General features: G+C 34.9%; 1 protein-coding gene across 5 annotated transcripts in view; it reads right to left on the bottom strand.

Moving 5' to 3' along the window:
• The window catches only part of KLHL24 (kelch like family member 24), a 38,166-nt gene that overhangs the window by 18,943 nt on the left and 4,231 nt on the right, over window positions 1-14,992 (bottom strand). For 3 of the 5 annotated variants that reach the window (XM_061166678.1, XM_061166674.1, XM_061166675.1), the window contains exons 2-3: window positions 13,111-13,152; window positions 9,505-10,485 (exon numbers count right to left, since the gene is read on the bottom strand). In XM_061166678.1, the coding sequence (XP_061022661.1) occupies window positions 9,505-10,424 (920 nt within the window). In that variant the 5' untranslated portion in view covers window positions 10,425-10,485; window positions 13,111-13,152. Of the gene's footprint in view, window positions 1-9,504; window positions 10,486-13,110; window positions 13,153-14,531; window positions 14,668-14,992 lie in introns of all 5 variants that reach the window. The other 2 variants (XM_061166676.1, XM_061166677.1) reach the window with 2 other exon arrangements.

Here is a 14,992-nt window from a genome sequence, read left to right as displayed (position 1 = left end):
GTCTCATTTGCAACCTAATGGCTTTTAACTTAATTTGAGACAAGTCTGGTGTTCTCATTAGAGACTGTTAACTCAATATAATAGCTATTTTTATTTCTTGAGCTTGGAAAAATACTTATCTTAGACAGGAAGAAGATTGCCTTAAAGGAAATGAGTTGCTGCTGCTGATAATGGTGACGAGAATAAAAAAGCAGCCAAGATGATAGTATAGGATAAATAAAATTCTAGATACCCATGCAATCTATTTTTTAGAGAGTGTTACTTTATTTTATTAATCTTTTAAAGTGAAAATTCTCCTTTTCTGCTGTAACAAACTAGCAAATATTCACTGCTTAAGTATTAAGCAGTATTGAGACTTGAGTATTAAGTCTCACCACTTGTTCCTAGGAAAGTGCGACAAGAAAATTATTCTTTTTCTACAATGGTAAATATTTTTTAAGAAGTCATCATACTCTTTAATCATAAACTTGAGAAAAGGTCAAATTAAAAGATCACATTCTTTGATTTATGTGAAAGGTAAAAGAATTATAAATTCTCAAAATATTCTAAACCATATGAACAAAATGTATAGTAATTGCCAGGTTCAGTTAAGAACCTCAGAAGGACTTGCTGGCCAAAATAACAGACCTTCTTATTGTCAATGCAAACATGCCAGAGACAGATGAACTGCCAAATTAATTTTCATCAACAAAAAGGGGTCTAAAGGTGATCCTTGGTAATAAGAAAAATGACTGAATACATTTAGAAAACACAAAAGGAAATGTTTCCATATAGTGGGAAGCTGGAAGGAAGAAGGGAGAGAGATTAGTGACACAGTCTATTCCAAGACTCAAAAATGCCTGAATACCAGGTAATTGCACCAAAATAATGAATTCAAATAGAGATATGAGACTTTAAGCCCTCAAGAGACCACGTGACTCTTTAGTGTGGAGCATACGACAGTACTAAACTCAATGTATTAACTATATATCAAAAGAGGGGATTGATCAGCCCTATATACAATAAGTAAATGAATGACCAAATGAATGAAAGAGTAAGTAATAACCACAGAGGCAAACATTTTCTGTGTCAAGTAACTTGTCTAAAGGAAAGGAGAAGCTTAGCTAAGCTAACTTGAACATTACTGGTTCTTTGGTAAGAATATTTTATGGTGGGTGAGATTCCTCAAACTATACTAGCTGGGAAGAGTCTGGTTCTAAAGGTCTACTAGCTCTTTTTGTCTTGATTCCAAACAACCTTTGAAAATGTTGGCTTCCCAACTGGTAAGTTGCCCATGGTAAGAGAATATGCTGGATGCGTTGACTTAAAATACCTTTTGACAGTTCCATTTGAACAATTCCATTTTTTGGAACAGCTGACAGTTCCATTTCTTATTGCAAATAAATATATATAAACTAAAAGATAAATGAATTAATCAGCCCCTCATAATTAACGTTAAGTCTGCTCCTGATAGTCTGATCTTACTGTATCCAAATAACAAAAGTTCCTGAGCCTAGAGGGATCACTGGGTATGGTTCATCAATATAAATGTATATAAATGATCCTGTAAAGAGGATGACAGTCATAAACCATACGGCTTTCTAAACTTAGTAAGGACAGTTTCAACTTGTGTGGTAAGGCTTTCCACCTGAAACTGGAAAAGGCAAAATGGGTTCTATAAAGAAATAGTTGTACCAATTGAAAGATTCAAATATTTACTTTTAAAAATAAGCAATTATCTAAGAATTTATTATCAGGAACTAATTACAGGTATGCTTATATAGTCACAAAGATATTTATCTCACTGGTAAAAAATCAGGAAGAGTTTAAATGTGGGTGGTTTAAAAATGGTTATGGTACTGTAGATTTCATGTCATGAAAATATGTTTCAGTTCAGTTCAGTTGCTCAGTCGTGTCCGACTCTTTGCGACCCCATGAATCGCAGCACACCAGGCCTCCCTGTCCATCACCAACTCCCGGAGTCTACTCAAACTCATGTCCATCAAGTCGGCGATGCCATCCAGCCATCTCATCCTCTGTCGTCCCCTTCTCCTCCCACCCCCAATCCCTCCCAGCATCAGGGTCTTCTCCAATGAGTCAGCTCTTCGCATCAGGTGGCCAGAGTACTGGAGTTTCAGCTTTGGCATCAGTCCTTCCAATGAACACCCAGAACTGATCTCCTTTAGGATGGACCGGTTGGATCTCCTTGCAGTCCAAGGGACTCTCAAGAGTCTTCTCCAATACCACAGTTCAAAAGCATCAATTTTTTGGCACTCAGCTTTCTTCACAATCCAACTCTCACATCCATACATGACCACTGGAAAAACCACAGCCTTGACTAGATGGACCTTTGTTGGCAAAGTAATGTTTCTGCTTTTTAATATGCTATCTAGGTTGGTCATAACTTTCCTTCCAAGGAGTAAGCGTCTTTTAATTTCATGGCTGCAATCACCATATATTAAATGATAACAGCAGACTATGATAAGAAATAGATTACAACTTTGTAAAATAAATAATAAATTCTTAGAGAATAAAAGGAAAGAATAAAGCCGAATGCTACAGTGTTACCTCCTAGGCAGAAACATGGATGTTATTTTTTGTTGTCTCCAATGAACACAAATTACTCCACCCCTTACTCAGGCCTCAAGAAAGAACAAAGGAGAAAACCCACACCTTACTATTAATAGCCACTATCAGACTGTCTGCTCTTACATATGGGACAAGAATTTCAGCTACCAATTTTCTGCTACATGTTCCTCCTACTCCAAGGCCACAGGTAACTCTCCAGAGAAGGCTGTCTGTATCAGAGATTATCTTTCTACATGAGAGGGAGACATTCAGTGTCTCTGGACTGACCTTGTAATATAGAAACCAAACCCCATGAACGGTCATATTCAACCAGACTAGTGAGAGAGAATGATGCAAATATGCAGAGAAAAGCAGAGGCAAGAGGGAGAGAGGGCATGGCTAGATTTCTGATGGATTTTCAGTAGCCTGTTCCAGTCTTCTTCTAAGTCCTGTTGAACTTCTACCCTTAGGTTCTACAAGATAATCACTTCTCATACCCTTTTAATACGTCTGTCTCCCTTCTATGCTAATGCTGGTTTCAATCACTTGCAATCAAAATTCTGATACACTAGAGTTCAATGAAGTGGAGGAAAAAACAACCTATAAATGGTTTCCAAACTTGGAAAACCTCAAACTTTCACATTAAAGAAATTTAAGTCAAGATTGTGGGATACATGCTCATTATTAGACAAATGCAAATAAAAACTACAGTGAGGTATCACCTCACACTGGCAGAATGGCTATCCTCAAAAAATACAAATAAGAAATGCTGGAGAGGGTCTGCAGAGAAGGGAACCCTCCTACACTGTTGGCGGAAATGTAAATTGGTACAGCCACTATGGAAAACAGTATGGAGGTTCCTTAAAAAACTAAAAATAGAGCTACCATATGACCCTGCAATCCCACTCCTGGGCATATATCCAGAGAAAAACATGATCTGAAAGAATACATCCAACCCAATGTTCATTATTTAGTAACTAATTATTAGACAAGAGTAGTAGGAAGTATTAGAATAAACAATAATTAACAATTAACAACACTGTTAATCAACTGTACCCCAATACAAAATAAAGTTTAAAGTTTGAGCAAAAAAAATTATGGGATACAAATTTTCACTTTTCCAGAGTAGCAAACATTTACAAAAACTATTAAAATAAAGGAAAGGAGTAAAGAAATAGGGATTTTCATATTTTTGGAAAAGTAGAAATTGGAAGTCAATTTTTACAATATCTTGCAAAGTTTTAAAAATGCACATATCTTATGACTGAGTGATTTCACTTCAAGTAATTTATGCTATCATTTATCAGACATATGTATAAGAATATTCACTGAGCACTGTTTGCAATGAAAAAAATCTAGAAACAACTTAAATGTACATCATTAAGAGATGGATTAAATAGTTTATGGTATCCATAAATGTGATACAATACAACTCTTAAAAAAGAGTGAATTTGAAATTTTCCATAATGAAGAGTTAAAAAAAAAAGGAATGAAGACCTATATGTGCTATAGAAGAAACTCCACGATATTTTTAGGAGATAAAAATAAGGTATACTACCATCTGTATAAAAAATAGTAGGGACACGTGTACACACAGACACACACACACAGACACTTCTGTATACAAAGAATATTTCTAAAAAGAGTGAAAAAAACTGGTAACCCTTTGGGGATGAAAGGGTTATATATATACTGATATATCAAGGGTCAGGTAGAGGGAGACTTAGACATTACACAGTACTTTAATATAAAAATGCATTCAAAATAACAATGAACTAACATGTATAAAAATGGTAGACCATGAATCCAATATAGATGATTATCACTTACGAGAAACTGAAACAGAAACTCAGAACATTGACTTCTAAAATATTATTTCTTTAAAAAAAACTTAACCTTGGTCTTCTCGTTGATTTATTCAATGAGAACTTGAACCCTGTCCTCATTATGGCAATAGGTTCCTATTTTCATTATATAGTAACTGCTTACTAGACAATAGTAGTAGGAAGTATTAGAAGAAACAAGTACTTAATTAACCAATTAAACTCAAAATGATGAACTTATTAGATCACAGCTATCTCTATTGTTTAATGGAGCACTGCAGATTTTTTCTGTAGATATGAACAATTTATACTTAAACCACCTGATAGCAAGCATTTATGTCTCTCAAACTATATTTCCTATTCTGTAAAAGTACAGTGCAAATTTTAAATATATTTTGATTATTCATGAAACTAGCAATAATTTTTATTAAGCATTTTTGTGTCCAACACTAGGTTATGCATTTTTCACACAGTAGTTCTAATCCTCACAACAATCTTACAGGGTAGATGGTATTATGCTTATTTACAGACGAGGAAGCTAACACATAGAGAAGTTAAAGTGCTTTGCCCAATGTCACAGAATTAACTACTTATGCAGAGGTAGGTTGTAGTTCAGGTCTCTCTGATTCTGAAGCCAGTACCCTTAACGCATAATGAAGCTTGCCCTAGGTGTTTATTAAAAACCTATTACACCTTAGTATAGAAATTAAAATTTGCATAACATATATTAATAAAAACAACTATTCCTAAGCTTTTTACTTCTGTGATAGGTCTCCACTACTTTTTCTTTATGGACCCAGGGTTTACAACTGGAAATAATGATTAGCAAAGCTTTTATGGTCTTATGTCCTATATCCTCTTTCTAGAAAATTGCCATCACACTTTTTTTCTTTAATTTTTTTTCACACTGTTTTTAATACAAGGTATCTTGGGGTTTTCTCTGTCATTTAAGAGACACATGGGTATATACAGGTGTCACTATCCAGTATGGCTTGAGCTCTGGAGAATACCTGGCACACGATAAACACTAAAGAGATACTGGATGCTATGAGAGTATAACCTAACTATACAGCGGTGGGTTTGGACTGTCATCGCCCTAGTCAAGAGCTAATCTTTATATCACTAATGGTAGAACAACCAGTTATGCTTTCTCCTAATGTGATGCAATGTGATACATATATTACCTAGAATGAATTCTAGCAAAAAAGTATTTAACTATTCACCACTGAGCTGAAGCTAACTTTCAGTTTCCAGGAAACAGCTAAATGCAGCTAAGTGATATCACAAAGAAGTGACCAGACTAATACACATCGTGGAGTATTTTTCTGGACAACTTGCCCATGAACAAGTTAAGATTCATTAAAAAAACTGCTTTGGAATAAGAGACTTCATGAAAATAAACAGATGCAATGATCCTGTACTAGTCCTGGACTGGATTCAGGTTCATTAAAGAACAGCTCGGAAAAGACTGGGGAAACATGAATAGAGGCTGGATATTAAATATTATGAAAGAATTATTTTTAACTGTGAGATTTATTTTGCCTATGTTAGTGTTTTAAAGATGCATCTTCAAATATATATATGTATAACTATACATATTATTTTTTAAAAAACATTGGCTGAATGATGGAATAAATGAATGAAAAAGCCTAGGGTGGAGATATAGTTTTCATAGTCAATAGTAAGCATGTTAATCAAAACCATGAGAATAGATGTGATCATCGAGGAAACTATCAAGGCAAGACAACAAGATGTGAACCAAGAGAATATCAACATTTCAAACAATAGACAAAGAACTATCAAACTGAAAACAGAGTACTGAAGAAAAGGACCATGAGGGAAATTGTACTCCTGAAGCTATCAAGAGAGAGTTTTAAGAAGGATTTAAGCAATTAAAAATGTCAGATCTGAAAGAGAGATCAAGGTGAATAAAGACTGAAGAGGCTAACAAAGAACAAATAGATGACCTGACTGAGAGGAGTTTCAGTAGAGTGACTGGAGAAGTCAGAATGAGCTGTAGTTGAAGAGTGGAGATGTCACTTCTCTTACAAAGTAGTTTGTAGTTTCTCAGAAAGATGAAAACCTCTACAAAGAATACATATTGCTCAGATAAGGAAATTCCCAGTGATTAGTAGTAACAGATAAGTGGAGGACAGAATATAAATGACAGGTGATAGCAGAGTTGTACAATAAAGCATTCCTTTTTGGAGTTCTCAGGTAATTCATAAAATATAAAATTTAGATAAAATAAGTATCTGCTATTATAACAGTTTGAAAATTCAATATAACTACAGCTTGATTTTTTTTTTCTACTAGTCTCCTAGAGAAAAGTGGTATCATAATCCTATATATACAGATGTGTTTCACGGCACGAAATGGATTGGTTCCCTTAAAAATAGGATGTAAAATTGTATTTTTGTAAATTGAATAACTAAGAAAATCAGAAAATTCTCTAATTATAATATGATTCTAATTACCTTTAGGCTGCACTCTGATTTCATTCTGGTCATATCTTTATAAGTAATTTTAATATAAATAATTTTGATTCTATAGCACATATTCTTTGGTCCCTATTCTAATCCTATTCCAAGTATTGGATATTGGGTATAGGTACTATTAACTATGTTTGAACCCAAACCATTCTGTCTGCCACAGGGGATTCTGTTTGGAAAAATACACGCCTCTCCCCTTAGAGAGATACAGTTTGTCCAGAAAAGTTTTGGGACAGCCCCAAAACTGTTTCATTTTCCTAATTAAAACATTTAAGAACTCTGGTCTTTCACATTCTTAAGCTCAGCTGAAATCTCTTAACAGTCCTGAAAACAACTTTAAAAAAATCAGTATATTGTATAGAATAAAATTATAGTTTTTTGTTCTTTTTAAAAGACTAGGAGTAAAATATTTTATATTTATTTCTTATAAAATAATTACTTTTAACTAAAGTCAGCTGACTTTGAAGAAAAAAATGCACTCTAAACCTAATATACAAAGAAATAATACATTAATTTTTGTAGTAATAGTTACTCAATGTTGTATCCCATTTGTAAAAAAGTTCAGATTGTCAAGTACTGGAAGTTTTCTTAAAGTAGGTCATACTAACACTACACTATACCCATAATTCTTAAAGCACTTCCTATGTACCACCTTCTATGCTGAGTGCCTTAAGACTATTGCATTTAATAATTTCAACAGCAAAACCTGTGAAATAAGCATTGTTTATCATAAATCTCATTTTACTTATGAGGTAACAGATCAAATCTTGTTATATCCAAGCTAGTGTAGATTTAAAGACAGGTCAAAATATGCTGAATTGTAATTAAAAACATGAGATCTCACAACATGCTGTATTTTATTCACATTCTAAAACATTGATAATCAAAATTAATGCTAAAAATATGGTTTAAGAGCTATGCTATAATAGATTTATAGACAAAGTGGAGATAGTATGGGAAAATAAACACCAGTTTCACAACAATGTGAATATGTTTAGCACTATTAAACAATACAAAAATGGTTCAGTTCAGTTCAGTTCAGTCGCTCAGTCATCTCCGACTCTTTGCGACGCCATGAATCGCAGCACACCAGGCCTCCCTGTCCATCACCAACTCCCGGAGTCTACTCAAACTCATGCCCATCGAGTTGGTGATGCCATCCAGCCATCTCATCCTCTGTCGTCCCCTTCTCCTCCTGCCCCCAATCCCTCCCAGCATCAGGGTCTTTTCCAATGAGTCAACTCTTCGCATGAGGTGGCCAAAGTACTGGAATTTCACAAAAATGGTTAGGATGGCAAATTTTATGTTATGTATTTTATATCACACACACCAAAAAGGTCAGCTTTGTTAGAAAAATATTTAAAGGATTTTTTACTATAATATGTCTCACAACAGCCAATTTTTGCTTATTCACAGTAAAATGTTTAATACTATTCCTTCCATTCTTAAGGCACAGAGATTATTTTTCTATCCTGGGTGTTCATTGGAGGGACTGATGTTGAAGCTGAAACTCCGATACTTTGGCCACCTGATGTGGAGAGCTGACTCATTTGAAAAGACCCTGATGCTGGGAAAGACTGGGGGCAGCAGGAGAAGGGGACAACAGAGGATGAGATGGTTAGATGGCATCACCGACACAATGGACATAGGTTTGGGTGGACTCCAGGAATTGGTGATGGAGAGGGAGGCCTGGCATGCTGTGGTTCATGGGGTCACAAAGAGTCAAACTTGACTGAGCAACTAAACAGAACTGAATCTACAGGTGTTTTAAATAGGTCTTCCTTGATAGCTCAGTTGGCAAACAATCCTCCTGCAATGCAGGAGACCCCAGTTTGATTCCTGGGTTGGGAAGACCCCCTGGAGAAGGGATAGGCGACCCACTCCAGTATTCTCAGGCTTCCCTTGTGGCTCAGCTATAAAGAATCCTGCTGCAATGTGGGAGACCTGGGTTTGATCCCTGGGTTGGGAAGATCCCCTGGAGAAGGGAAAGGCTACCCACTCCAGTATTCTGGCCTGGAGAATTCCATGGGCTGTATAGTCCATGGGGTTGCAAAGAGTAGGACACTATTGAGTCACTTTCACTTTCAAATAGTTTTAAATATAGTAACTGTGGAAATGAGAAAAGATCTGAAACCTTAATCTTACATCTAAGAATTCCCTCAATGTACACCAATTTACTTACTTGATCTCTGTATTTCACATTGTCTGTTAGGAAAAAGGTTAGTCTGTGAATACACAAATTGTTTTTTTATAAGTAGAGGCAGTCCAACAAACTCTAACAAAGTGTTTAGTTACTTAACATCCAAAGATCTTTAGGAAAAACGTGGAATAAACTTGGTACCCTATAAAGGTTAAGAAAAATTAGAAGATACAGGCTGAAACATGCTAGCTGCAAAGACCCTTTGCAATACCGTCTCATAGCTCAGAACAACAATAATGAAAAGTGCTGCTGTTGAATCTAGTCTTCATTGGGAGACATTCTAATGAGTTATAATCCAAAACAAATCTCAAATTACATAAAGCCACTTGTAGATGATACATATAAATGACTACATAGAGATTACACTCAGGAAGCTTTAAAATATTTTAAAAAAACAAAAACTTTTGCAAATTATGTTGTAGTTAATATGTATCAATCTTACCTGCGTGGTCTAGTCCTTGGAGACATCATTTCATTCCCAAGTATGTGGTACCGTCTTGCTTCATGCAACAATTGATAGCACTCAGGAGAATTCTGGATCAACTGGTCCACCTCAACTGTTTGAACAAAGTAGTTGGGATGCAACAGAGGGAGTCTCACATGAGTCAGGAGCTCATGTAAGAGTGGTCTTCTCAGATCAACAGCGCGATAGACCCAACGCATGACGGCTTCAAAAACCATCTCCTCCTTGCCAATAACTAGTTCATCACTACAAATATAATCAATCAGTTCATCTTTGTCAAGTTCAAGAAATTCTTCATGCTGGGACACATCCTCAAAAGTCTGTAATGCAAAATTCTTGCATTTTGTAAAGAGTGTTTTGAGGGAATGGGTATCAGCAAAGCGCTGGATTCCTAAGCAATTACAAGGATCAAGTTGCTCCTCCAAGAACTTGGCACATGCATCACGAAGAACGCTAATCTGAAAAAGGCTTGATGTTTCAAAGAGATACTGTACATTCTCTGTAGTGATCTTCACTTTTCCAGTATAAACATACTGTAAAAAACATTCCATAGCTTCAGCTAAAATACCATTGATCTCAACCAACATTTCTCGGCTTTCCCTGTGGTCATTACAGAACATAGCTCTGAAGTAGCTACTGCAGGCTGAGAGGACAGCTCTATGGCAAGGAAATTCTTTTCCTTCCACACAAATGATAACATCTGTGAATAAACGACTATCTCGGAATTCATTAAATATCTGGAGGATGTTTTCAGCATGGGATGATCCTGAAGAGAAGTCAAAAAACTCACGGCCTGTCAGAGATTTAGGGTCCATTTCAAAAACTTTACGCTTTGTTGCTGGTGAATCACGCACCCCGAGATCCTCTCTGTTTAGTCTTCGTCCCAATATTAGTACCATTGTTACATCAGTTGACTATATAATTGTTGAGAAATAACTGTTACAGATGTTCCTTATGTGGCTAAAAGTAAAAAAATTAATACATGTAAATCCATGGCTGATTCATGTCAATGTATGACAAAATCCACTACAATACTGCAAAGTAATTAGCCTCCAACTAATAAAAATAAATGAAAAAAAAAAAAACCATTTCAATATGTAAAAAGTTTTAGTACTCCAATTATATAATTTAATTTCGATGTAAACACTACAATAAAATTACATAATCTATTTCATATAGGGTATAGAGTACTATCTTATTTTGATACAGATTGATAAAAATTTAGACAATAAAACATTAGGGGCAATTTGCAACAGTATTCCTTAAACCCCCTAGTTGAAAGGACACTACGTACTTTGTGAATTACTAACATATTACCTTCTGTTTGCCTTTTACAAACTGGGTTTCATCTACTGAAGGTAGAGCTAAGTCAGAATGCTGTAAGACACAGAACTTGAGTACATTCAAATCTTAATATAAATACTTATTATTTTAATATAGTGCTGCTAGAGAAAAATTCAGCTATATCTATCAATGGCCTTTAGGAATATGTATGCTAAAAAAAAAAAGAATATGTATGCTGTTTGACCATTAAGTCCCTTTCTAGCAATCTATCGTAAGGAAATAATCAAGATTATATGGGAAGATTTACCTCAGGTGTTCAATGCTGTATTAATAGAAAATACTTATATCAATACATCTAGGCATAGAAAAAAGGAGGTACATATGTTTAAATGCTAAGTGATTTATCTTCTGTATTTCCCCCCAAATTTGCACTACGATGATATAGTACTGTATTTTTGTATTTTTTTAAATGTATGTTATTTATGCCCTGCTCCCTTTCCCTAATAAGAAAACAATCTCAAGTCTCCCTCAGAAATGCTATGAATAGGTAACTGATGGGTTGAGGCACTGGACTATAGCTATCAATTGGCTTAAATTTTTAAGGCAGTTCCTTCTACTCGTTTCACTTCTAAGTTGCCATGTGATCCAAAATGCACTTGTAATTGGTTTCTGCCTCCATACATTTTTGTTTTCTCAAAGTTTAAATGAAAATATGTTCAGAATGCAAAACAATGTGCTGCAAGTTCTAAGAATTTCCCTTTTGGCTAAAATGGACAAGAAAGAAACATAAATGAAAAGATGCTCTGCTTTCTGTATCCAATAATTTTACTGTATCTTGTATTCATTATTTGGTATTTTAAAGTATGTGTATCTGATAAGTTTGGGGTAGCATATTGAGTGAGTAGTATTAATAAATGTCTTAAAAGTTTATATGGGTTAAAGGTCTTTTTATGTTATTTTCAGCTTCTTAATTCCCATGGCTATTTTCCTTGATTGATGACTACCAAGAGGTCTTCCACTGCTTTACCAGAAAACACGAACAGCTATAAAATCACTCGTTATTAAAAGCATTCAACAGCAACAAGACATCTCTCTACTGCTTTGTATGGAAAAGAGACTATCTCATAGATCTGGGCTGTTTCCTTTCAAGCAACTTTTCCCTGACTCTTTGGGCAGCCTCACTTTCTCTGGACTTTCTGAGAACTTTTCCATGAACTAGTCCACAACACCATTAAATGTAAACTCTTTGTATGATGACAGACTAAATGATTTGCACAAGAATGTCTTAGGAATATGAGACACATTTCAGAGCATCTTTTCGGCTTCCAGGTGTAATTCAGTAGATTTTATTTTCCCATTTTACACAAAGTATTTTAACTAGTAAAGACAAGTTTAATCACATTTCAAAATACAGTATGTAGTACAGGTTTAAGATTTATCATAAGTGAACTAATATATAAGCAAACTAAACATAAAATTAGACTGAATTCTTCTAAAAAAATTAGCAGATATCAAAGCATTGTTATTCCCATCAGGAAAAAGTAGCAAATAAGTAGGCATCTCTGGACAAAACAAGAGGAAAATGCTTGTCGCAAAGAAACGTAATAATGGAAAATAATACCTACATAATTTAGTGGATGCAAGAGTGATTGGACTCTCAATGACTGACTGCCAAAGTCACACTATTTGTCTAGAAAAGCTAGTATCATTTTCTTTCTCTCCCTCATCTTCTTCAGGAGCTTTATTCCTAGAGCTACACTCTCACTTAAAAGGAAGATTTTTAAGACAGGTTCTTCTGGTTAAGGGTGTTTTAGGGTTTATGTCCAACTGTAGAACTCATAAATGTTGTAAACCTAGTTTCAGATTGTTAGGTAGATTTAAAAACTACATGGTTTTGGCCTATATTTCAGAAAAATGAATGGCGATAACTTATTTTAGTGTCTCTAGGACTGGAGAAACTGTAGAAGGGGGACTGAGGAGATCTGTAAGGATTAGAAAGGAGTGTGTTGATAATTTATTTGGTAACAAAAATGACTGTGATGCTGTCTTCCTATATGATCTTGTTCCCTGTTACTGAGGTGGTCTAAGTGACCTCTGGTTAAAGGAAAATGATTTATATTTTCTAATAACAATGCTGCTGCTAAGTCACTTCAGTCATGTCTGACTCTGCGTGACCCCATAGATGGCAGCCCACCAGGCTCCCCCATCCCTGGGATTCTCCAGGCAAGAACATTGGAGTGGGTTGCCATTTCCTTCTCCAATAACAATGCCAAGAGTTTATAAATATTATAAATATAATACCTTTTCAGCATTTGCTTGATCAAAGCCCCAGTTTTTCCACACCTAAAGTAAATGGAGAACAGCAGCATATAAGTCAGATAGTAATTACTTCATGTTTAATTGGCATTATTTACTAACACATTGAAAAAAGGTTTAGTAGGTTTCAATTTGTGACTAGAAGTTAACTTCTGCATAAAAAACCAATCCTGAATAACAATTCCTTAAAGCAAATTAAAAATTTTACTCTATACCTAAAATAGTTTCCTTATTTATCCAATTCCTTTCTTGACAATTTTATTTTGCAGTAAGGTTTCTTGAATGAAAGATGAGTAAACAATGGTGGAGTTGAGATGATGAAACATATCCTATGGTAACTCAGCATTGGATATTTGAAGAATGTCTGATAATAATGTTTTACTTGAGTCTGCAGTCATTAAATAATTCTGAGTTGGTTTATAAATATTACTCAAGGCAAACAGTTCAGTCATTGTATTTTATCTAACTATGAAATCAATAAGAAAATCTCAAGTATTTTGGGAAATTCAGGAAAAAACAGTTCAGTTTTTAATTGTTATCTAGATTATCCATACAGAATCATTATGCTTATCAAAAATTATCATATCTTTCAGTATATAAATGTATACTTCTTCTGTTTCGTTGATCCTATGGACTCTAGTACCTGTAGCAATCAACCAATTCAGCACAACTCTGTGTGCGTATGTTGAAAAGAAAGAGAGGAATGCTTCTGAGAAAATACTGAAACCTTGAACTGTGCACAGAATATCAATGGTATTTAAATACAAGTACTTCTGGTTTCTGGCCTAGATATTTATAAATAGAACTCATAAATTCTTAACAAGCTTAGGCAAATTCAAATGTTGATCCCCAAAACCAAGATACAAACTACTGCTTTTTTTTCTGCCTGTATAAAAAAACACACATCTCTATACCTGGATTAAGCTTTGATTGTGAGGTGAATGTTACCTTGCTTGTTTCCTTATTTGCAGAAGTCAGTCTAACTTGTGTGTACTTTGGTAAAGAATATGTCAACTTGGTCAAAACGGAATTGTTAAGTCTTAGCTAAATAAGTTTTTTTCCCCAAGAAGACAATAAAATGCTGAGCCTACTCAAGTCAATTCAAGAAACAATTCTAGAGAGCCTACCCCTCTGTCTGGCACTTGGGTGGTGAATATCGGATTCAGATCCAATTTTAGATGCTGTGGAGTAGACTAAGATTAGAATCTAACAAGAACTCAAAGATTGATACTAAAATAGATTTAAATTCTCAGTGTTTCTCTTGCAGAAAACAAATTGTTTCTGCTAGAGTGCAAACTGGAATATATTCTCTCATGACTGATCTAATCTAGAATTATATCTTAAGGAGTAGAAGGGCAAGGCAATTCACCTGAGCATTTTCTGGAGGGTTTTTAGGTAATACTTACCAACCTAATAGTTAAGGGAAGGGGACAGAGGAGGTCAATGTACAAAGTCCAAAGGAGATATATATAGTATCAGAACTGATCTTAGAATGTAGTTGTACTGCAATCAAACTTATTTTTTCTTTAGAATGCAGGAACCCTATACAAAGAAAGAAGTTACTATCAGCCTTAAAATAGTATGGATTAGTGAGGGGCTTACAAAGACTAATAAATTCCAGATGGCAAAGGAAACCAACAGTTTTGACTAACATGGTATGAACAGTTTTGACTAACATGGTCCCAACAACCTGTGGTAATGAACTGCTACCACTAGTTACATGCTATGTTCCACACTACTCTCACTTTCTCAAACTGAACCCTAAGTGAGGAACAACACAGCAAAGTAAGCAAAAAGACTAATGAATAGAAGGTTTATCTTTAAAGATATACAGTAGCTCAACAGAAGGAAAGCCAAAAAATACTGT

This window comes from Dama dama, chromosome 19 (genome assembly GCF_033118175.1).
Source record: "Dama dama isolate Ldn47 chromosome 19, ASM3311817v1, whole genome shotgun sequence".
Classification (NCBI taxonomy): domain Eukaryota; kingdom Metazoa; phylum Chordata; class Mammalia; order Artiodactyla; family Cervidae; genus Dama; species Dama dama.
The sequence above is the reverse complement of the archived record's forward strand: the minus strand, read 5'-3'. Positions and strand labels throughout refer to the sequence as shown.